At 36.5% G+C, this 23946-nt stretch overlaps 2 protein-coding genes across 19 annotated transcripts in view; one reads left to right on the forward strand and one right to left on the reverse strand.

Annotated features, from left to right (window-relative positions):
- slc12a5a (solute carrier family 12 member 5a) overlaps positions 1 to 23946 on the reverse strand; it is a 2560186-nt gene that overhangs the window by 972918 nt on the left and 1563322 nt on the right. The window lies entirely within an intron of this gene.
- Positions 1 to 23946, forward strand: part of nav1b (neuron navigator 1b) — a 947042-nt gene that overhangs the window by 213522 nt on the left and 709574 nt on the right. For 11 of the 18 annotated variants that reach the window (XM_087258107.1, XM_087258111.1, XM_087258112.1 and 8 more), the window contains 9 exons: positions 451 to 546; positions 644 to 812; positions 2210 to 2445; positions 4754 to 4908; positions 4993 to 5064; positions 8246 to 8442; positions 8807 to 8925; positions 11065 to 11262; positions 11415 to 11661. The exons of 1 other annotated variant lie outside the window; for it this stretch is intronic. In XM_087258107.1, coding sequence (XP_087114233.1) covers positions 451 to 546; positions 644 to 812; positions 2210 to 2445; positions 4754 to 4908; positions 4993 to 5064; positions 8246 to 8442; positions 8807 to 8925; positions 11065 to 11262; positions 11415 to 11501 — 1329 coding nt within the window. In that variant the 3' untranslated portion in view covers positions 11502 to 11661. Of the gene's footprint in view, positions 1 to 450; positions 547 to 643; positions 813 to 2209; positions 2446 to 4753; positions 4909 to 4992; positions 5065 to 8245; positions 8443 to 8806; positions 8926 to 11064; positions 11263 to 11414; positions 11935 to 12586; positions 14689 to 23946 lie in introns of those variants that run through there. 6 more of the 18 variants (XM_087258108.1, XM_087258110.1, XM_087258121.1 and 3 more) reach the window with 4 other exon arrangements.

Genomic DNA, 23946 nt, shown 5'->3' on the forward strand with positions numbered 1-23946 from the left:
TTGATGTTTTATTTTATTTTAAATTTTTTATTTATTTTATTTTTATTTATTTTATTATTTATTAATTTAATTGTACAATTTTTTATTTAATTTTATTATTTTATATAATTTAATTTTTATTTATTTTATTATTTATTTATTATTTGATTTTATTTATTTTTATTTATTTAAATGTTTTATTATTTTTTTCATTATTTATTTATTTATGTATTATTTTATTGTTTATTTTAATTTAATTAATTAATTAATTAATTTGTTTATTTATTTGTTTATTTATTTATTTATTTATATTTAGCTGTATTCCAATTACCTAAAACAAATTAAAATAGTTTTTTAGCTAATAATTCATTTTAGTTAACCACAATGGCATTATATATATATATATATTTACACCCATAACAAACCTTAACTTGCTCTATATTTTATTAAAATTAAATGTGTGATTGACAGGAGGTGAAACAGCTGGAGTTTTTCATCGGCTCAGTTAGGATCAGTGGACGGACGGACTGGTTTTCTCTGGACTCTGCTGTTATCCAGGCTTTTAAAGTGAGTGTCGGCCTCTGAAAACTCTTCACGTTGAGATGAAGAATGAAAACTCTCCTTTACAGTGAGTGTGTGTGTGTGTGTGTGTGTGTGTGTGCAGGAGTATCTGTCGGTGGTGGACCCGGGCTCCAGCCTTGGCCTCTCTCAGGACTCCATCTACAGCTACAGCCTCAGTCACCTGAAGAGGGTTTTGGGGGCGCAGCCGCCAGAGACGCCACCGGTGCGCCTCTACAGCCGAGGACAGGCCTGCATCACTGTGGCCCTCAAGGGTCAGTCAATACACATCTTATACTCAATGCTACATTTCTATGGACTCTTTTCACATTTCCAGGTTTCTCAGCAGCAGAAGTTTTTATAGTTGGGTAAATAAGAGCGCAGTGAATGACAGAGTACAGCAAATATCAGCATAACAGGCTGTTTTATGGCTAAAAATGAATTGAAGTGAATGAGACCAGAAGTCTTGAGATAATAAATTTTAAAATTCATTCATTGTCTTTTGGCTTAGTCCCTTTATTAATCAGGGGTCGCCACAGCAGAATGAACTGCCAACTTTCCCAGCATATGTTTTACACAGCGGATGCCCTTCCAGCATCAACCCAGTCCTGGGTAACATTCGTACACAATTATTCACACACATACACCACGGCCAATTTAGTTTACCCAAGTCACCTATAGCGCACGTGTTTGGACTGTGGGGGAAACTGGAGCATCTGAGGAAACCCACGCCAACACGTGGAGAACATGCAAACTCCACACTGAAATGCCAGCTGACCGAACCAGGACTTGAACCAGTGACCTTCTTGCTTTGAGGCAACAGTGCTAACCACTGAGCCACAGTGTCGCCTGATAATAAAGATAATGATAATGATAAAACATCTGCTTAGGTGAAAGAGTAAGATCAATATTTATATAATTTATATAATTTATAAAATTAATTGCATAATTATGTGTCTTATGCAATTTTTTTATTTGGTTATATTTTTATTTCTCAAGTTTATATTTTATTTAACTGTGCATATCAAATGTGTAATTATAATTATGTACAATCGATATTAATGAGTGTAACATAATTGTACAACTTGTATTTTATGAGTAATTGTATAAGTATTACTATTAATAATTATTATTATTGTTATTATTAATACTATTATTAGTGGTGTTATGGTTAACAAGAATAAAATAATGAAAGAAGTTAATTGAAAGAAAGAAAATATAAAAATATATTTTATTTCAGGTACTTGCCGGGTAAATAATCCTCATTTTCATTTAGTAAAACAAAAATAATCTAAAAAAGAACGAAAAAAAACTAATTGTAAATATATATTAGTGATGAACAAACATTAATTATACTTCCCCCACTGTCCAAAATCATGCGCTATAGGTGGATTGGGTAAACTAAATTGACCTTAGTGTATGTGTGTGAATGCAAGAGTGTATGGGTGTTTCCCAGTGTTGGGTTGCGGCTGGAAGGGCATCCGCTGCTTAAAACATGCTGGACAAGTTGGTTGTTCATTCCTCTGTGGTGAATAATAATCTGTGGTGATAATTATTATTATTATTATTATTAATATTATTATTATTATTACTTATACTAATGAATAAATTAATTGATTTGTAATCAATGTCTCTCTATAAAACACTGATCTGCGATGGTGTCTGTGTGCAGGGCTGAAGGAGAAGTGTGTGGACGTGCTGGTGTTTGAGACGCTCGTCCCGAAGCCCATGATGCAACACTACATCAGTCTGCTGCTGAAGCACCGTCGGCTGATCCTGTCTGGTCCCAGCGGCACTGGGAAAACCTACCTCACCTACCGGCTGGCGGAGTACCTGGTGGAGCGCAGCGCCCGCGAGCTCACGCCAGCCATTACCAACACCTTCAACATGCACCGCCAGTCCTGCAAGGTCTCCGCACTAACCAACGTTTATAACCATTCTGCTCCAGACACTTCACTCAAATGACTGATTTCTTTACAGTCATTGTCATGTAATAGAATCTAAAGTGAAACAGTACCTAAATGTATTACCTAATTACTTTTTAAGGAAAGTAATGTGAAATTTCTTGATCCAGGTACACTGAATCACCTCCTGCAAACTGCATGGTTTTTAATGCTGAAATAATTCTGATACAGCTTTAACATTTATTTGAACAGTATAAGAAATTAAATACACTTTTTAAAAATTTTAACGTACAGTTTGCAACTAAACATACAACTAAATGACATTACTCCACATATATTTTGACTCTTATTTACTCCTTATTTTCAGAGATGAATCATTTAATTAAGCAAAGCATTTGTATTCATTTATTCATTTTATTTTCATATTAGCATATTAGTGGTCAAAACATGTTCATGACTGCATAAATTATTATCCTTTTTTTAAAAAAGTGGAATATTGTGCATGTACGCATTTGTAGGCTATCTAAGGGTGCTTTCACACCTAGACTTTTGTTTCGGAACCTGTCTCGTTTGCCTAGTTAGAGCGGTTCGTTTGGCATATGTAAAACCAGCAATCGCGCTCGAATCTGCGCCAAATCAATCGGGTCGAGATTGCCTGAATGAGGTGGTCTCGGCTTGATTGAAACGAACTTTGGAGCGGATGGATTGTAGTGAGAAAGCGAAACGATCCGAGCCCGGTTATATCACAGTGTATTATGGATATGTAATAGGCATATATAGCTATATAGGAGAGAATGATGAGTAGAACCGGAGGTCATTCCTACCAGTAAATGTGTGTTTCATGTTAAATTCGAAAGTGTAAGCATGCTGAACTATTAACGAGAGCTGTTAATCCGTTAGGAGCATTGACCGAACTGCAGACTAGCCAAGGGCTGTGCATGAGAGAGTCTTACCTCTGATTTATATCTGGTGACAATGTCCGTGGGCATCACCATTCAAAATTAAAGCGCAGCTTTCTGCATATTATGTCTTATTGCTCATTGTCATAAATTAAAATAAGGACACAAGACAGCTGAGCGGGACCTATGAGTGGGACTCTGCAAAATAAACCATGAAACCAATGAGAGGAGAGTTAACAAGTTGACTTGTTTTAGCTTTTTTGGTCCGTTTAGAAACTTTGCAGTGTGAAAGCGAACCGCACCAACAACACAAACAAACATTGTAACAATTTGAATTCCTGTTTCGGAACAAATGAATCGATTCACAGGTGTAAAAGCACTCTAAAAAAGTTTACATCAATACATTTTCTCTTTGAACCACCAGGTGGCAGTCTTTGTACTTTTATTTCAGAGTGCAGATTGCATTCATTTTATTAATATATATATATATATATATATATATATATATATATATATATATATATATATATATATATATATATATATATATATATATATATATATATATATATATATATTTAAACTTATTAATTAATTTAATTTTTTGGTGTATATATATATATATATATATATATATATATATATATATATATATATATATACATATATATACATATATATATGTATGTATATATATGTATGTATATATATATATATATATATATATATATATATATATATATATATATATATATATATTACTATTTTCTATACTATACTATTATACAGTATATTACTATATATACTATTTTCCCAAGTGAATATAACTACTGTAAGAAAATATCAGCATTTGGTACATACTTTCAGAATTACCTTTACTTGTATGACCTGATCTAATCCTGTTTATATATAATGAGCCTGCTCCCAAGCAGGTTTGAGCTACCAGAACTGTTGCTATGAAAACAAGTCTCAGATGAGTTTTAAAGAACTAAACAATCAATAACCAAATCCAGCTAACTGAGTAATCCGCGTACGAAAACGGACCCCAGATTGACAGAACCATGACTGGTATATCTGTGGTAATATGAAAAAAAAGATGATTATCAATTCTTTTTATGCCAAAAATCATTAGAAAATTAAGTTAAGGATGGATAGTACAGATCAAGTTCCATAAGTCTTTCATATATATTGTATACTCTAAATAAATAGGAACTCAGTTATTGAATTTTTGCATTAAGAATCAGTTTGGACAAAATTTGGGGATATCTTCTCAATATTTAGATTTCAGATATTCAGTTGTTTGTATCTCAGCCAGATATTACCATATCCTAACAAACCATAAGTCAATGTCAAGCTTATTTAGCTTTCAGATGAAATCTCTTTAACTGTTTGTTGTCTTTGTTTTTCCATCAGGACCTTCAGCTCTATCTTGCCAATCTGGCCAATCAGATCGACCGGGAGAGCAGCACTGCTGAAATCCCATTGGTTGTGATTTTAGATGATGTGCACGAGCCCACATCCCTCAGTGAACTTGTAAATGGTGCTTTAACCTGTAAATATCACAAATGGTGAGTTTGTACTGTACACTAAGAGGAATAGTGTCTCTGGCAGTCATTTTAAAGCCACTAACAGTGGTTTTGTCGCTCTTTTAGTCCGTATATAATAGGAACAACCAATCAGCCAGTGAAGATGAGCCCAAATCACGGTCTGCACCTCAGCTTCAGGTGGGTCTTCACACAGGATTTACTGCTTTTGAAGCTGCCTTTGGCTTGTTGTTGGATGAATGGCTGTGATGTGTCGCTTCATTTTGTATCAGGATCTTGTGCTTTTATTTTTATTGCTAATTTGAGTGACATTAACACATGCCACTGTGGTCTTCAGCAGTGTTGGGTAAAGTTGTTTTTAAAAGTAGTGCTGTCAAATGATTAATAATGAGTAAACGCATCAAATATATATTTTTTGTAAGTATACGTGTGTACTGTGTATACTTATGTATATATATGTAACCCCGCCGGTCCTACGCCACCCAACCCGCTCCGAGCTGGTATCAAACCGGCGACCTTCCGCATGGGAATTCGCTAGAGCATCTTTAGAAGTCAGAGGAGTGAGGTTTACCTGCACAGCACACACTAGCTGGCCTCCGTTACACTCACCCCCCTAAACCTCACTCTCATCCGGGTCACGGCACCAATGTAACCCCGCCGGTCCTACACCACCCAAACCACTCCGAGCTGGTATCGAACCGGCGAACCTTCCGCATAGGAGACCATGGTCTCTAGCATCTGTCGCTAAAGCACCTTTAGAGGTCAGAGGAGTGAGATTTAACTGCACAGCACACACTAGCTGTCCTCCGTACATATACACAGACAGAATATACAAAAAAATATGCAAAAGAAATATGGGAATTTATTTATGTTTGCAAAAGTAGTGCTGTCAAACATTTAATTGAAAATAATAACATCCATGATAAAAGTTTGCATTGACATAATTTATACAAGTGTACTGTGTATATATGTATAAAGGCACACACATACTACAGTATACATGAAATAAAAGAAATCTATTTACATATACATTTATATATTGTATATTAGGCGACACGGTGGCTCAGTGGTTAGCACTGTCGCCTCACAGCAAGAAGGTTGCTGGTTCGAGTCTCGGCTGGTTCAGTTGGAATTTCTGTGTGGAGTTTGCATGTTCTTCCTGTGTTGGCATGGGTCTCCTCTGGGTGCTCCGGTTTCCCACACATGCACTGTAGATCAATTGAGTAATCTAAATTGGCTGCAGTGTATGAGTGTGTGTGAATGAGTGTGTTTAGATGGGTAAGTTGGCGGTTCATTCCGCTGCGGCGACCACATGAGTATACACAGTTTGCACAAATATAATTTGGAGATATGAACTTATATTCTGGATAAGATAAATTGCGATAAATCGTTTTGACAGAACTATTTCAAAGTAATATTTTACAATTGTATGCCTGTTTTGGTTTTAAAATAAGGGTAAAAAAATAACACAACACGTACTTTCACATTGCTTTTCTTAAAAATGAACAAAGTAACAAATTTTATAACTTTTTTAAGTGATTTAAGTGAATAATTTCCTAATTTAATAGTGTAAACAGCATGCATTTAATTATGTTTTAAGTGCACTTGGGTTACCTCCAGTAATTTATTTGTTGTCTGTTGATTTTTTTGGTAAGCAGTCGTTATAACAGGATAATGTAGAGTCAGTGGTGAACTTAACAAAACACACAGAATTTTTTTGCATAATTACTGACTGTTTTTATACACCCATTTCCTGACTCTCTGTGGTCATTAAAAATCCCATGGCACTTCTCGTGAAAGAGCAGGGGTGTAACCCCGGTGTCCTGGCCAAAGTCCCTCTATCGGCCCTTAACATCATGGCCTCCCAATCATCCCCTCTCTACCGAATTGGCTCTATCACTGCCCCTCTACTCCACCAATAGCTGGTGTGTGGTGAGCGCACTGGCGCCGTTGTCCTGTGGCAGCCGTCGCATCATCCAAGTGGATGCTGCACACTGGTGGTGGTGTGGAGAGACCCTCCCTCATGATTGTGAAGCGCTTTGGGTGTATGGCCATACACAATAAATGCGCTATATAAATACACATTACATTACATTACATTACATTACATTACCCATTTATAAAATTTTATGGATTAATGTTAGCAAATACTATGGGCTCTAGTTAAATGATTTAGCCGCAAAGTCTAAAGCACATGGTGCAAAAGCATTAAGGGCGTATCCGAATCTACTTTTGCTAAAGATTGAGCCTCCTCCAATTAGCCTACATAATTAATTTTAAGCACAAAGTTTGTTTCAAAACTATTTCAAAATCCAGTTCTAATTTCCAGCAAATTAATAAATGAACAATAATAACAAAGTGTGATCAGAGTTATATGTAAAACATACATACTATGCCCCATATGGTAGAAATCCTGACCGGTGCACAAATCTAAACTTGTTTTTAATAAAACAAATATAAATATGCATATAATAAATAATACTGCTAATGATAATAACATTATACAAAAGCAAGTTGTCATGAATAAACAAAAAAAAAACCCCGAGATGAAGAAGACATGGAGGCAGTGGTTTTTATATTTTTGTAGAAAGTAATAATTATTGTAATATTTTCATCCTTTAATACTTTTTCATTTGTAAAGATATTTGCATAATGCTTGACATCCCGCGTGTTTTAAGCAATGTGTAAGCGAGGCACACAACTGACGCGCTGCTTTCAGCTGGTCTATTACAGTCTTTTCTACTTCCTCAAAATAGCAACGTGCCAACAATCCGCCTTAACACACCTCTTTTACTTGACCAAAACACCCATTAGTCCACAAAGAGGCGCAAATGCATTTGCTATTTAAACAATGTGGTGGAAAACAGGAAAATTAAGGCTGCGCTGGTCTGAAAATAGCAACATGTTTCGGCAAAAGCATCTTGCACCTTATTGCACCGGGTGTATGATAGGGCTCTAAGTGCACAAAGTATTTAAAATTAATATTTCACATAATTTCAATGTTTTTTATATTTACCTTTGTGTGCACTACTGGTTTAAAAAGTATGTTAAATATTAATATAGTGAAAATTTTACTATTTAAAATAACTTAATTACTAAATTTAAAATGCAATTTATTCTTAATATGCAATGAAACCTTGTGAAATAATTTTGATTTGATGATCAAGAAACATTATTATTATTATTATCATCATCAATATTAAAAGTTGTGCTGCTTTGTATTTTTGTGGAAATCTTTGCAGTATTGTTGGATGAATAAAAAGTCTTCATTTGAAATTTAGCAAAATTAAAATTGTCTATGCTGCCACTTTAGCGTCCTTGCTAAAAAAAAAAAAAAAGTTAATGTATATTTTCTATACAGGATGGTGACGTTTTCGAATAACGTGGAGCCGGCAAACGGGTTCCTGGTGCGTTACTTGCACAGAAAACTGATGGAGGCTGAAGACCCGAGGAGTGTGACCAATGAAGATCTTCTGCGGGTGCTGGACTGGGTGCCCAGACTCTGGTACCACCTTCACACCTTCCTGGAGAAACACAGCACCTCCGATTTCCTCATCGGTAATCTCCATCTTCATTATCAGAATCATGCCAAATGAGATGTTATTTCAGTACAGTGTTTTCCACCGACTTAGAATACAGCCAAAATTATTACATTTCTTTTTTTAATTTTTTTTATTTCCCAAATGATGTTTAACAGAGCACCATGCCACGGACATTAAAATCTTTCTGAAGATATATTTTTTTCAAAGATGCATTCATATAAATCATGCTGCATTTTGATTTTGAAAGGTGCAGCGCTCATGTCTATTCAACAAATCCAAGATTTTTGGAAAATTAATGTGTGGTGGTTAGTTTTGATTGAATTGTGGGCTTCCATAATTAATTCAGTATACTAAAAAATCTAATCCTCTCTGTGTTTTAGGTCCCTGCTTTTTCCTGTCCTGTCCAGTAACAGTGGAGGACTTCCGCACATGGTTTATCGATCTGTGGAATCACTCCATCATCCCGTACCTGCAGGAAGGAGCCAAAGATGGCATTAAAGTGGGTAAAAGTATTCTTAGGGGGAAAATGCAGTAGTCAACGTTTAAAGATGATTAAAAAAAGCCAAAATTGTCCTAAAACAAGAATGAAAGTTGTTCAATAGTTTTAGGACAACTTTGATGAAAGGTTTTGATCCTCTTCAATTGTTGACCACACTTTATCAGCTCCTCTGTTTTGAGGTCTAGACTTTATCAGCTCCTCCATTTTGAGGTCCAGACTCCATCAGCTCCTCTATTTTGAGGTCTACTCTTCAATATTGTAGTCCAGACTCCATCAGCTCCTCAATAATGTGGTCCAGACTCCATTAATCCCTCCATCTTGTGGTCCAGACTCCATCAGCTCAGCAATATTGTGGTGCAGAATCCATTAATCCCTCCATCTTGAGGTCCAGACTCCATTAGCCCCTCAATATTGTGGTCAAGACTCCATCATATTCTCAATATTGTAGTCCAAACTCCATCAGCTCCTCAATATTTTAGTCCAGACTCCATCAGATTGCCAATAGTGTAGTCTAGACTCCATCAGATTCTCAATATTGTAGTCCAGACTCCATCAGCTCCTCAATATTGTAGTCCAGACTTCATCAGATTCTCAATAGTGTAGTCTAGACTCCATCAGATTCTCAATATTGTGGTCCAGACTCCATCAGCTCCTCAAGATTGTAGTCCAGACTCCATCAGATTCTCAATATTGTAGTCCAGTCTTCATCAGATTCTCAATACTGTAGTCCAGACTCCATCAGATTCCCAATAGTGTAGTTCAGACTCCATCAGATTCCCAATATTGTAGTCCAGACTCCATCAGATTCTCAGTATTGTGATCCAGACTCCATCAGCTCCTCAATATTGTAGTCCAGACTTAATTAACTCCTCCATCTTGAGGCCTAGACTCCATCTGCTCCTCAATATTGTAATCCAGACTCTATCAGAACCTCCATCTTGAGGTCCAGACTACATCACCTCATCCATCTTGTGCTTTAGACTCCATCAACTCCTTCCTCTTAAGGTCCAAACTCTATCAACTGCTCCATTTTGAGGTCCAGACTCCATCAGCTCCTCTGTTTTAAGGTCTAGACTTTATCAGCTCCTCCATCTTGTCCTTCAGACTCCATCAACTTGTTTGTTTTTGTTTTTAAAAAAATGATATTTTGCTAGAGTTACCTACAAAATGTTTAGGATACACCAAATGTCGATTAATTATTTGTCAAAAATTTAAATGAGGAAAATGCATAATTTTAGATCAGGGGTGTCAAACTTAGTTTCTGGAGGGCCGCAGCCCTACATAGTTTAGTTCCAGCCCTGCATCAACACACTAATGCCGCAGTTTGAGCTTGCAAAATTCTCCCAAACGCTGCTGCAAAAAGGGGCGAGGTTAAATAAGACTTCAATATTGTGTTCCAGACTCCATCAGCTCTTCCATTTTGAAATCCAGACTCATTTAAATGCTCCATATTGAGGTCCAGACTCCATCAAGACCCCAATATTGTAATCCAAACTCCATAAGCTCCTCCATCTTGAGGTCCATTAATTCCTCCATTTTGAGGTCTAGGCTCCATCAGATTCTCAAAATTGTAGTTCAGACTCCATCAGATTCTCAATATTGTAGTTCAGACTCCATCAGATTCTCAATATTGTACTCCAGACTTCATCAATTCCTCCATCTTATTGCCTAGACATAAAAAGAAGCAAGCGATTGTTCGCATATGTTAAATTTCTGTACTGAGAGGTCATGCTTTGATCTTTGATTGGTCTCATTCTCAAGTCAGAGTCCACCAAGCTTGAATTTTGCAACACAGCAAACTGTGAAACTTGTCGCACAAGCTTATGTTTCCGGTCTGTTGCATTCACTTGCATATGAATAAAAGTCAATGAGGGGAAAAATGCGGTGTGACCGCGGCTTTACCTGCAGGTTTCAAACAAGACGGAAGGAATCAATTAGATTGATCAGGTGTGTTTAGTTAGGGTTGGAATTAAACTGTGCAGGGCTGTGACTCTCCAGGAACAGAGTTTGACACCTGTGTTTTAGATATTTTCTGGAACATAAGGAGAACACTATTTTGAACATGGCTAGTTTTCATTTCAAAATGCAAACACAGCAGTTTAATGTAGCTGAGTGTGTTTGTGTTTTGTGTTTGTGCAGGTTCATGGGCAGAAGTCTGTATGGGAGGACCCGGTGGAGTGGGTTAGAGGGTCCCTGCCGTGGCCTTCTGCTCAACAGGACCAGGCCAAACTCTTCCACCTGCCTCCACCCAGCACTGGCCCTGGCAGCCCCAGCCAACCAGCGGACGAGCGTACACATAAAGAGACGCCGCCCAGCTCTGTGGAGGCTGATCCACTGGTCAGTGTGTGGATTCACCGGATTATAAACATATTTTTACAAAGATCTTTTTGGTTGTTGTTTTGAGCAATTTCTGTTTCATGCAAAAGAGTAAACTTAATGTCGGTGCTCACTGCAGTTCATGTTCCTGCAATCTGTGCTCTTTGTTCTAGATGGCGATGCTGTTAAAACTACAAGAGGCTGCCAATCACATCGAGTCACCGGAGAAAGAAACAGACCCAAAACTCCCTCCTCTCTGAACATCTATCGCTCACGTCGAGGTCCAGACTCCATCAGCTAGCTCCTCCATCTCTCCTTTAGCCAATGTTAAAGTCCAGACTCCAACAGTTCCTCCATCTTGAGGTCCTGACTCCATCAACTCCCCAATATTGTGGTCCAGACTTCATTAATTCCTCAATATTATGGTCCACACTCCATCAACTCCTCCATATTATTGTCCAGACACCATCAGCTCTTCAATATTGTGTTCCAGACTCCATCAGCTCTTCCATTTTGAAGTCCAGACTCCATCAGCTGCCCCATGTTGAGGTCCAGACTCCATCAACTCCCCAATATTGTAATCCAAACTCCATCAGCTCCTCCATCTTGAGATTCTAGACTCCATTAATTCCTCCATTTTATGATCCAGACTCCATCTTTAGGTCCAGGCTCCATCTGATTCTCAGTATTGTAGTCCAGACTCCATCAGCTCCTCAATATTGTAGTTCAGACTCCATCTGATTCTCAATATTGTAGTCCAGACTCCATCAGATTCTCAATATTGTAGTCCAGGCTCCATCAGCTCCTCAATATTTTAGTCCAGACTCCATCAGATTCTCAATATTGTAGTCCAGACTCCATCAGATTCTCAATATAGTAGTCCAGACTCCATCAGATTCTCAATATTGAAGTCCAGACTCCATCAGATTCTCAATATTTTAGTCCAGACTCCCTCAGATTCTCAATATTGTAGTCCAGACTCCATCAGATTCTCAATATTGTAGTCCAGACTCCATCAGATTCTCAATATTTTAGTCCAGACTCCATCAGATTCTCAATATTGTAGTTCAGACTCCATCAGATTCTCAATTTTGTAGTCCAGGCTCCATCAGCTCCTCAATATTTTAGTCCAGACTCCATCAGATTCTCAATATTGTAGTCCAGACTCCATCAGATTCTCAATATTTTAGTCCAGACTCCATCAGATTCTCAATATTGTACCCCAGACTTCATCAGATTCTCAATATTGTAGTCCAGACTCCATCAGATTCTCAATATTGTAGTCCAGACTCCATTAGATTCTCAATATTGTAGTCCAGACTCCATCAGATTCTCAATATTGTAGTCCAGACTCCATCAGATTCTCAATTTTGTAGTCCAGGCTCCATCAGCTCCTCAATATTTTAGTCCAGACTCCATCAGATTCTCAATATTGTAGTCCAGACTCCATCAGATTCTCAATATTTTAGTCCAGACTCCATTAGATTCTCAATATTGTAGTCCAGACTCCATCAGATTCTCAATATTGTAGTCCAGACTCCATCAGATTCTTAATATTTTAGTCCAGACTCCATCAGCTCCTCAATATTGTAGTCCAGACTCCATCAGATTCTCAATATTGTAGTGCAGACTCCATCAGATTTTCAATATTGAAGTCCAGACTCCATCAGATTCTCAATATTTTAGTCCAGACTCCATCAGATTCTCAATATTGTAGTGCAGACTCCATCAGATTCTCAATATTTTAGTCCAGACTTCATCAGATTCTCAATATTGAAGTCCAGACTCCATCAGATTCTCAATATTGTAGTGCAGACTCCATCAGATTCTCAATATTTTAGTCCAGACTTCATCAGATTCTCAATATTGAAGTCCAGACTCCATCAGATTCTCAATATTTTAGTCCAGACTTCATCAGATTCTCAATATTGTAGTGCAGACTCCATCAGATTCTCAATATTTTAGTCCAGACTTCATCAGATTCTCAATATTGTGGTCCAGACTCCATCAGCTCCTCATTATTGTGGTCCTGACCTCATCAATTCCTCCATCTCATTGTCTAGACTCAATCAGCTCCTTAATATTGTAGTCCAGACTCCCTCGATCTCCTCCATCTCTCCAGCCAGCTATGTCAAGGTCCAGATTCCAACACTTCCTGATGACACTGTACTGTTACTATTAATGCTGTTAGTTCATTTCACCCACGTATTTATTTAACTACCCATTCCACCCGTTTCATTTCAATCCAATGCCCCTTACAGAAAAGTACTAGGGTGGTATCATGGTAATACCATGGCACTTTAATGTGTAGTTGACAAGTTCTGCCAACATGCTATACTCCATTTTAAGCAGCATTTTACTCTTGTAAAGTTATTCAGCATGCAGATTTGATGAGCTCTTGTTCATTGAGAGACTACAAGAAATATTTGTACTTATTATAAAAGACAAGTCACACCTCAGGACCTTTAAAAATGTAAACAGGAAGATATGAATGTGGTTTTAAAAATGTAGAAAGAATTGGTGACCAGTTATAGCACTTAAATCTTTTCTTATACATACATTTAAATATCCAATATACTGTGGTACTGAGTACAAAAATGCATGGTATTACCACAGCAATTTCTCCATCTATGTTCATACATGGTACTTTTATGTAGGGGCTTTTGTCATACATAACTACAAGAATAACATACTATGACAGCTATAAACGCCGATGATTTTATAGCACTTCTATCTGCATATTTCTGTTTACAGAGGTTAATGTACATACGGATGTAATTTCTCTTTTGCGGGAGCCTTTACTGTTCCACTTCTGCCCGTTTTAGCAACACAACGATACAGGTGCTAACAACGTGCGCTCTCACGGTCACAAGCAACAACCGATCTGGGGTATTCTGGGAAATATAAGATGTCTCCTTAGCCGACGTGACACTTTACAGGCCACTTTAGCCTATGCTGCTTTTTGTACTTTTCATTTCTTTCACATTATTAAAAAAAGGCCACAGCATAAGCTACAGTTAAAACCCCAATCCTTCAGTGTCAGAAACTCTTATGCAGGTTGCGTAGGATATTTCCGTCCTCATTATACCACGGTAAATGCCTTATAACAGATTCATAGCGTGCTATCGTGTTCTCTTCTCATCCTGTAGAGGGCAGAGTCGAGCAATCTTTACTATTTAATGGCACCTTTCTCTTTATGATTGTGAATCTGGATTGAACTGGCCACAACAGACAGGATGCTGAATTGGAATTTGATTTGGAGTGTTTTTATGTCACATTTTAGATTAAGTGGCTTTAAGTACTAGGTGCTTGCATCCAAAAATATGTGTAATGTGCTCCTTTTGTTTATAATATACTGGACAACACTTCTGGTATTGCGGTGGGACATTAGTAAGGTTAGGGACAGGTTTGGTGGTATGGGTAAGCTATGGTATTATATGGTATATATATGTGTATATATATGTGTGTGTGTATATATATATATATATATATATATATATATATATATATATATATATATATATATATATATATATATATATATATATATATATATATATATATATATATATATATATGTATGTATGTATATGTATATGTATGTATATATATATATATATATATATATATATATATATATATATATATATATATATATATATATATATATATATATATATATATATATATATATATATATATATATATATATATAATTTAAATTAACTTTAAATGTTATTAATTCTACATTTTTTATTTATTTTATCATAATATCATTCAAAACCCTTTGTTTAACATTTTTATTTACTGAAAAGATGCATGAGCTGTTCTTGAAGATCCAACTTTTATTATTGAAAAGTTAAAAAAGGTAATTTTTATTAGTTTGAAATGACCGTCTAGGATTTTCATATAAATTAAGTCACAAAAAAAATATTGATTCGCCTTTAATTTTAAGTTTAATTTTAAGTTTATTTCAATATATTATGTCAACACAATCTCACAGCAATTCGTAACTTTTTGATTTAGTGGCTAATTTGTGCGATCTCATTCATAAAATTTAGTACGATTTACTTATCCCCAAACAACAGTTGGATTTAGGGGGGAGGGGTTGGGTGCCACGCCTCCTTTTTAAAATTGTAGATTTTCGTACAACTCCACTAAACTGACTAAACATAAATCACTTGAGTTTTCTCATGAGATCAGGCTTTTTATGTACAATATATTGTTTTAACTTCTTTAACTTAATCCTTTAAAAAAATTCAATTACTCTAAAATATCCAAATTTGAAAGTGGACAGAAAGAATCCTAAAATTGGTGACAAGAAGTGTCTCAAAATGCAATTCAGAAGTGTAACCTAAAGGAAAACACCCCCGATCAGCAGATATTTATTAAAATGCAGCTAATTTTTTAAACTAAGTAAACACACTGTGTCCTAACTACATGCAATGTGACAAGGTCCCAGCAACAAGCAGTAACAAGCACCAAAAGCTACGTGACAGAAAAGTCACAGTTCTGACTTTAATTTTCAGACTGTCTGCTAGTTAATGGTCATATAAAATAGTGTTCAAACTCACATTGGTAGGATTTAACGCTGAATTAAGCACAGTACCTGAGGCGATTATTGACATAGTAGTTTATGTTGTTGTTTTGCTGTGACATCACAGAAAAAGAAACTGTTTCTAAAATAGAAAATGTGTGCATTGCTGTCGCAGATGGTTAAAACAAAACTTAAACATTATATATATTAGATAAACAGGTATTTAGTATATTTAACAATAATAAAAGTACATAAGCTGAGTGACTGATGTTGTTGGTTTGCACTGAGTCACAGTTCTGACTTTAATTTTATAACCGTCTGCTTGTTATTTTATTTACAAGATCCGAGGTGAACTATCTGCAGCTGCTTTCAGTAGTATGGCAATAAATGTCATGTAAAAAAGTATTTAAACTCACATTGGTAGCATTTACCGCTGAATTAAGCACATGATCAGTACCTGAGGTGATCATTGTCATAGTAGTTTATGCTGTCGTTTTGCTGCAACGTCGCAGAAATAGAAACCGTTTCTAAAATAAGAATTTTGCGCATTGCTATGCATGATAAAGACAAAAAACTTGGTTTAACAGTGCTGCATTGGGTACAGTTAGGACATGAAGTAACACTTTAATTTTACAGTAGTACCACTTTAATTATACTTCATTCCAAATCAAAACGACAATTCTGCATCCTGTTTTAAAAGGTGATACTCCCTCTAGGGGGCAGTGTTCTCAAAACTCAAGTTTGTGTTCAAGCGCACCTCACTAACATGCTGTAAAGACAATTAGTGTCCAGAGAGACGTTCCAGATCACAAACTGACTATTTCTCTGCACTATGATTTACTGGTTCTGTAGAGACGTTTCTGACTCGGCTTTGACACTGATCTCAGCTCAGGGGTTTGGTTATCTCAGGCCTCTCTAGTTTGATTCAATATACTGCTGTCTATCTTCTCAGTTAACTGCTCTCTTTGTAGCAAACGGTGCAAATGTAGGAAACCAAATACTCAGTGCTTTATTCTGTATGAGCCTTTTATTTGGAGAGGATTGCCCCAACCAAGATTATCTTTGATTATTTGGTGCTATCTCTAATATTAAGGAAAAAGGTTTCCAAACGTCTCGGTTTAGCAAAAATCGCACTTGACATCACTCATCATCGTAGTCTCTAAAGAGATGGTTCATCATAAACTGATAATTTTGGTGTGGACTCACACTCAAGTGGCTTTTTCTGAATTTTGTTCTTCTGTTGAACACAAAGTGAAGTTGATTTATAAACTAATTTTGAGAGGATCACCTGCTTATGATTGACCACGGCTGGTCCCGCATTAGCTATCATATTATTTACCAATCAGGCAAATCCATATTTACATAAATAACTAGATTTCCTTACCTTAGTCATCTTCATCTTGAAGCATCCCCCCTTCCACCCCTAGTCCTCCCCATCTTTCCTAGATTGATTTAGGTGGCTTTTCTGAGTTGAGTTTGCATGTTCTCCTCGTGCTCACGTGGGTTTCCTTTGAGAGCTCCGGTTTCCTCCCACAGTCCAAAGACATGCAATAAGTGAACCAAATTGACACTTAATGAGCGTTTTAGTATTGTAAATTCACCTCATAAACATATGCTGGTATAGTTAACAGTTCATTCCGTTGTTTGCAACCCCTAATAATCAAGGAATACGCCAAACGAACAAATTCAGGGGAGCTCTCTTGGAGCTACCTGAGCTCAGACTCCCCTCTCACCCAATGAAACGAAAGGGAGCCCCAAGCAGAATGTTCTGAGCTCAGGGCTCTCTCACAGAACAGCATGCCAAACACGCTTTATTATCAATCGTCAACTACACTCACTGGCCACTTTATTAGGTAGACCTTTCCAACTGCTTAACGCAAATTTCAAATCAGCCAATCACATGGCAGCAACTCAAAAGTGCATTTAGGCATGCAGACATGGTCAAGATGATCTGCTGCAGTTCATACCAAACAGGCTCACCAAAACTGGACAATAGAAGATTGGGGAAACGTTGTCTGGTCTGATTAGTCTCCATTTCTGCTGCGACATTCGGATGGTCGGGTCAGAATTTGGCGTCAACAACATGAAAGCATGGATCCATCCTGCCTTGTATCAATGGTTCAGGTTGCTGGTGGTGGTGTAATGGTCTGGGGGATATTTTCTTGGAACACTTTGGGCCCATTAGTACCAATTGAGCATTGTGTCAACACCACAGCCTACCTGAGTATTGTTACTGACCATGTCCATCCCTTTATGACCACAGTGTACCCATCTTCTGATGGCTACTTCCAGCCAGATAATGCGGCATGTCATAAAGTGTGAATCATCATCTCAGACTGGTTTCTTAAACATGGCAGTGAGTTTACTGTACTCAAATGGCCTCCACAGTCACCAGATGTCAATCCAATAGAGCACCTTTGGGATATGGTGGAATATGAGATTCACATCATGGATGTGCAGCCGACAAATCTGCAGCAATTGTGTGATACTATCATGTCAATATGGAGCAAAATCTCTGAGAAATATTTCCAGTACCTTCTTGAATCTTTGCCACCAAGGATTAAGGCAGTTCTGAAGGCAAAAGGGGTCAAGCCTGGTACTACTGTAGTAAGGTGTACCTAACAAAATGGCCAGTGAGTGTAAGTGTAAACTCTTGAAAGACGATATTCTGAAGGCCGCTGGAAAAATCCAGCCATTTACATCAAAATACTATAAAAGTCAATGGTTGATTTAGTCTTCAGTATATCTCTCTTTGTGTTCAACAGAAGAAGGACATTTAGGATTGAGACTAACAGGATGAATATATGACATAATTACATTTTTGGGTGAACTATCCCTTTAAGAGCATCAATAGGAACAAGGGATCATTTTAGTTGAATAATTAATTTTAGTGTTACAATAAGCATCAAATAGTAGTAGTTTAATCATCACACACACACAAACACACACACACATCCATTACAAAATCACTATCAAAGTAAACCAACCTCCTACACTTAACATATCAAACATTTCGTTATAATCAATATCAATCTCATCACTTAATATATATAAGTATATATCTCTTACAGAAGAGGATTTGTTCACAGAAAGCAGTGGTGGACCAGTAATTTCCCATCTGAATCTACTATCCGAAACATGCATGTAGGTGAGATTTAAGCTAAAAAAAACGTTACTCAAATCATTCCACTCCTTTATATCGCATCTCATATATCAGAATATCATTACTGTGTAAATATGATTTCCGTAGTTCCTTCTCTGCGGGTTTGTGGAGTTTATTAGCCAAATAGAGAGATTCATAAGATGGCCAAACGATTGGGTTTTCTTTTAGCCTTCTTTAGTTGCGCTGCTGCTGCTGATTTAAAGTCTTAATATGTGACATTTATATTTGATTACATTCCAGACTTAAGACAGTGTGTCAATGGCTTTTGTTGTGCACATTTCAGAGATGGCATTTGTGCAATTTGGCGAATGCTCCATTTCATAACAGCGCCTCAATGCTGAATTACCTGGATATTGAATCTGGATCAGCGAATAAAGCTAATCGTTGAGGGACTAAATCTCATTCGGTGGTAGAAATCTCATTTGAAGTGTGACTAAAGCCGCTGTGCACTGTCTGCATCATGTTATTGTGCCTGTAACCGTGTGATAGCTGTGCCGTGTTGTGCAAAGACCCATTTATCGAGACAATTCAGCAACTTTTTACTGTCTAGTTTGTCTGTGCTGGGATTGTGACGACAGCGCATGGATGGTGATTGGTAAAACTGGATTTTTTTTACATTGATTTTACTGTTTATCTGTTGCTTTTTCACTCTTAAATGCACTTTTTTAATGCGAGTTATATTATATTGTTGCAATAATTTGTGTTGAACAGAGTCAGGAACCGAGAGGGGTATTGATTGTATGTTGGATGTATGGATGATGGGGCTTTCATATCAGGTTTAATAATAACAATAATTACTTACATTTATATTGCACTTTTCTGGACACTCAAAGTGCTTTACACACATTTTTGGGGGGGAATCTCCTCGTCCACCACCCAGCATCCACCTGGATGATGCGATGGCAGCCATATTGGGCCAGTCCACACACTACAGACCAGCTAATTGGTGGAGAGGAGATGAAGCCAGTTATGATATGGGGATGGTTTGGAGGCCATGATGGACAAAGGCCAGTGGGCAAATTTGGCTGAGATACCGGGGTTAAACCCCAACTCTTTTTCGAAGGACATCCTAGGATTGTTAATGACCACAGAGAGTCAGGACCTCAGTTACATTCAAAAGACGGCGCTCACTGAGCAGTATAGAGTCCCATCAATATACTGGGGGATTAGGGCCCACACAGACCACAGATTGAGCTCCCCCTGCTGGCCTCAGTAACAGAACTTACACTTTCAATAAAATAAAATTTTATTGAATGAAATAGAAAGAGATTAACAATAAATAAAAAATAAAATAACTATACAAATACAAATAAAAGAAAAAGAAGAAAAAACATAAAATCAAAAATAAATAAAATAAAAAGAAATGAAATAAATTAAAATAAAACATAAATAAAATAAAAAGAAATTAAAATAAAAAATAAAACAAAAAGAAATTAAACAAATCAAATAAAAAAAATAAAACAAATAAAATAAAAATAATAAAATAATATAAAAAATAAAATAAAATAAGAGGACCAATGTATGGATATTACAGACACAGAGTGGTGAGAAGTTGCTGAATAGTCCCTTCACTTCATGCAGTGCTTGATATCGATTAAAAAAAATCCAATATTAATGCAGGAAAGGTTATAAGATAGAAGTCAAAACGTGCATTGGGTTTCTAAATGTCGTATACGCATGTCACCTTGGTGTGAAGCAGAATTACGGATGTGTTCTACCTAATTTGGGGTCGTAAAAGGAATGATATTGCTTTGTAATTTCCCCCCCAAATGATTGTTTGTACAACTTCGGTTTCATTTTGTACAGAACGTTATTAATGTAAACATTGTACATAGCGTGGCCCTGCAACAACAATCATTTAAGAAGAAAAAACAAACACATATTGTCATGAAGAAATGTGGTTTGTATGGAAGATTTGTGCTTTTGTTAATGATGGAGTGGTCCGGTACACATGAGAACTGGCCACTTTGGATGTTCGCAAAAATGACCACTGAGATGTTGTCCATCTGTCATAATAAACCACAACGTTCGTTAACTCTGTTCTTTCTTGAGTCTTGCAAATTAAGTGCTGAATCTATCCAAAATGTGATTTATAGCTGTAGAAAGGACACAAATTAAATGGGTGAGGAGACGATTTATGAAAAAGACTGGCTGCAAGTATGGTGTAACCAGGGATGGGACGCTGACAGCAAGGGTGTGGATCCAAATGCAGGTTTATTAGCATGGTCAGGCAAGCAATAGTCAAAACAGGGGCAAACAGATGTATACAGGCAATGCAGAATCGTAGTGAATAGGCAGGCAGATGGTCAGAGGCAGGAAGCAGACAGGAATAAACAAATAAACAAGGCAAGGTTCAAAAAACACAGCAAAGCAAGACAAAGGAAAACGCGTTAAAGTGTCACACACAGTAGACAAGACTCAGCAACATTGTGTGTGTCTGTGCTGCTTAAATAGTCCATGAATCAGTCTGTGAGCAGCTTCAGCTGTGTGTCTAATCAGTGGAGATTTAAAGCAGGTGTGTGTGTGTGTTGCATGACTGGATCTCTAGTCCATAAAATGGCAGATTTGTAGTCTGTGTGAATGTTTGCCAGCGATCTCTGGTAGTTAGATCTCTGGTGATCGTGACATACAGTGTGCTATATTTAAATCTACAATTAAATAAACTAAAACTGCAGACAGAAGTTTGTCCATTTGTAGTACTGCACAACATTGGACAATCTAACCTAATTTGAGTGCATTTCTTTTGCAAAATCTTGCAAAACATGCGCAACTAATATTGTAAATGATTAGTTACTTAAAAGTGACTAAACCTGTGTTAAAAGTGATGGGTCGACTTGATATTTTTTTTAAGTGAGTAAACCCATTGTAATTTTGAACTGTTACTTTGACTTAATTTTAATAATTGTGCACAATATTAATTTGCTCAATAATTTTAAGGCAACAGGTTTACTCACTTATTTAAGTAAAATCAACTAATCACTTTATAAGCAAAGGGTTTACTTGCTTTACATTTTAAAAGTAAAGTCAATCACTTTTTAAAGTGAATATAAAGTACAGTACAGTTTGGTAACATAGCATAGTAAAACATATTCATACAGGGGGAAAGAAAACACAAGAAATGCACATCATGCTGCATCTTGATAGGAAATTAAATATGTAAGAAATGTGGATGACATAACACATGCCTTACCAATCATCTTATCTAAGCAACATAACCGTCCAGGGAGTCATATGACCCAAAGATTGCATAATCTTCTCTTACACACTCAAAATAGTGTTACTTGATAATGCATTACAATATTGAGTTACTCTTCTAAAAAGTTACTAGTTGCTTTACTTTTTATGGTAAGTAATGTGTTACGTTATTTTTTTAGTTACTTTTGCGTTCCTTTTAGTTACTTTTGCATGACTTTTTCTTACAGGCCGAGGCTCCATCTTTTTCAGAAATTGTTTTTCTCGTGTAATTTGTCTAATGTGCGTGTGTGTAGGACTTCTCTTCTGTTACACACTCAAAAGTATACTTTTTCTTCACACAAAAATCATTTTAAGACGAAATGTTAGACAGCAGGACGCTGCATAACTTATTCTAACATTCGTGGTAGCTGAAACATTTTTATGTTTTTAAGATTTCCACGTGTAATTTGTCTATAATTAAATGAGTGTATTCTTCCCTTCTGTTACAATCTCAAAAGTATACTTACTATTTACAAAAAATATCTTTTTAAGATGTAGTAGGGGAGCGCAGGGCACAAAGTAACGCAGGGTAAAATTTAACACACAGTTTTAAGGTATTTGCTCAGGGTTAACCATGGCATGCTTCTGAGATTTTCACCAAAGTGTCGGCAGACGACTTTCTGCCAATTATTGCAAGAGTTCAGCAAAATTTGGATGAGAAACATAGGAGAAACCATTTTTTGTAGCATAAAAGTATTTTTTATTATAGTCTTTTATTATATAACTCTATCAAACCTCTGCAGCTGCTCCAGAACGCAGCAGCACGAGTGGTCTTTAATGAACCTAAAAGAGCACATGTCACTCCGCTACTCACCCGTTTGCACTGGCTGCCAGTTGCTGCTCGCATCAAATTCAAAGCGCTGATGTTTGCTTACAAAGCGACTTCTGGCTTTGCTCCTTCTTATCTGCTCTCACTTCTGCAGATTTATGTGCCCTCCAGAAACTTGCGTTTTGTGAATGAACGTCGCCTCGTGGTTCCATCCCAAAGAGGGAAGAAATCGATTTCCCGAACTTTCACGCTCAATTTACCCAGTTAGTGGAATGATCTCCCCAACTGCATCAGAACGGCAGAGTCACTCGCTGTCTTCAAGAAATGACTTAAAACTCAACTATTTAGTCTCCACTTCCTTTCCTAATCTGCAATTGCCTCTCTGGTTATACCACTAACTGTACTCAAAAAAAAATCTTACATTACTAATGCTTTCCTTCTTAGACGTTACAGACCTGAAACTTACCTACAGCACTTATTCATTGTTGCTCTTATAGTTGTGTAAATTGCTTCCTTCTCCTCATTTGTAAGTCGCTTTGGATAAAAGTGTCTGCTAAATGACTAAATGTAAATGTTAATGTAGTCTATATTTTTTTTTGCAAATCTATGCAAGTATGTTAGTAAAATTGTTTTCTAGATGGAACGATTTTAAAAGATGTAAAAAACACAGTGACTGCTTTCATGTTTTGAAGAAAACATGACACAGCGGGGCTTGTTGGGTGTCACAAATAAGCTACACACACCAATTAAACAAACAAAATAATTGTTGAATTTTGAGTGTAATGTTGAGAACTTTATATTTAAAAAAATTGAAATAATTGAATTAGAAAAAAAAAACACATTTTATTGCTAATAATGCAAATAAATCCATCATATAATAATGGATAATAATGCAAATAAATTCAAATGTCTTTATTCAAGGGATAAATAAATAAACATGTTGGGCTATATAGAACAAAAATTGAGTCAAAAACTGAAGAAATAAATACTATTTTAAGTAAA

This window comes from Danio rerio, chromosome 6 (genome assembly GCF_052040795.2).
Source record: "Danio rerio strain M-AB ecotype USA chromosome 6, GRCz13ab, whole genome shotgun sequence".
NCBI classification, from domain to species: domain Eukaryota; kingdom Metazoa; phylum Chordata; class Actinopteri; order Cypriniformes; family Danionidae; genus Danio; species Danio rerio.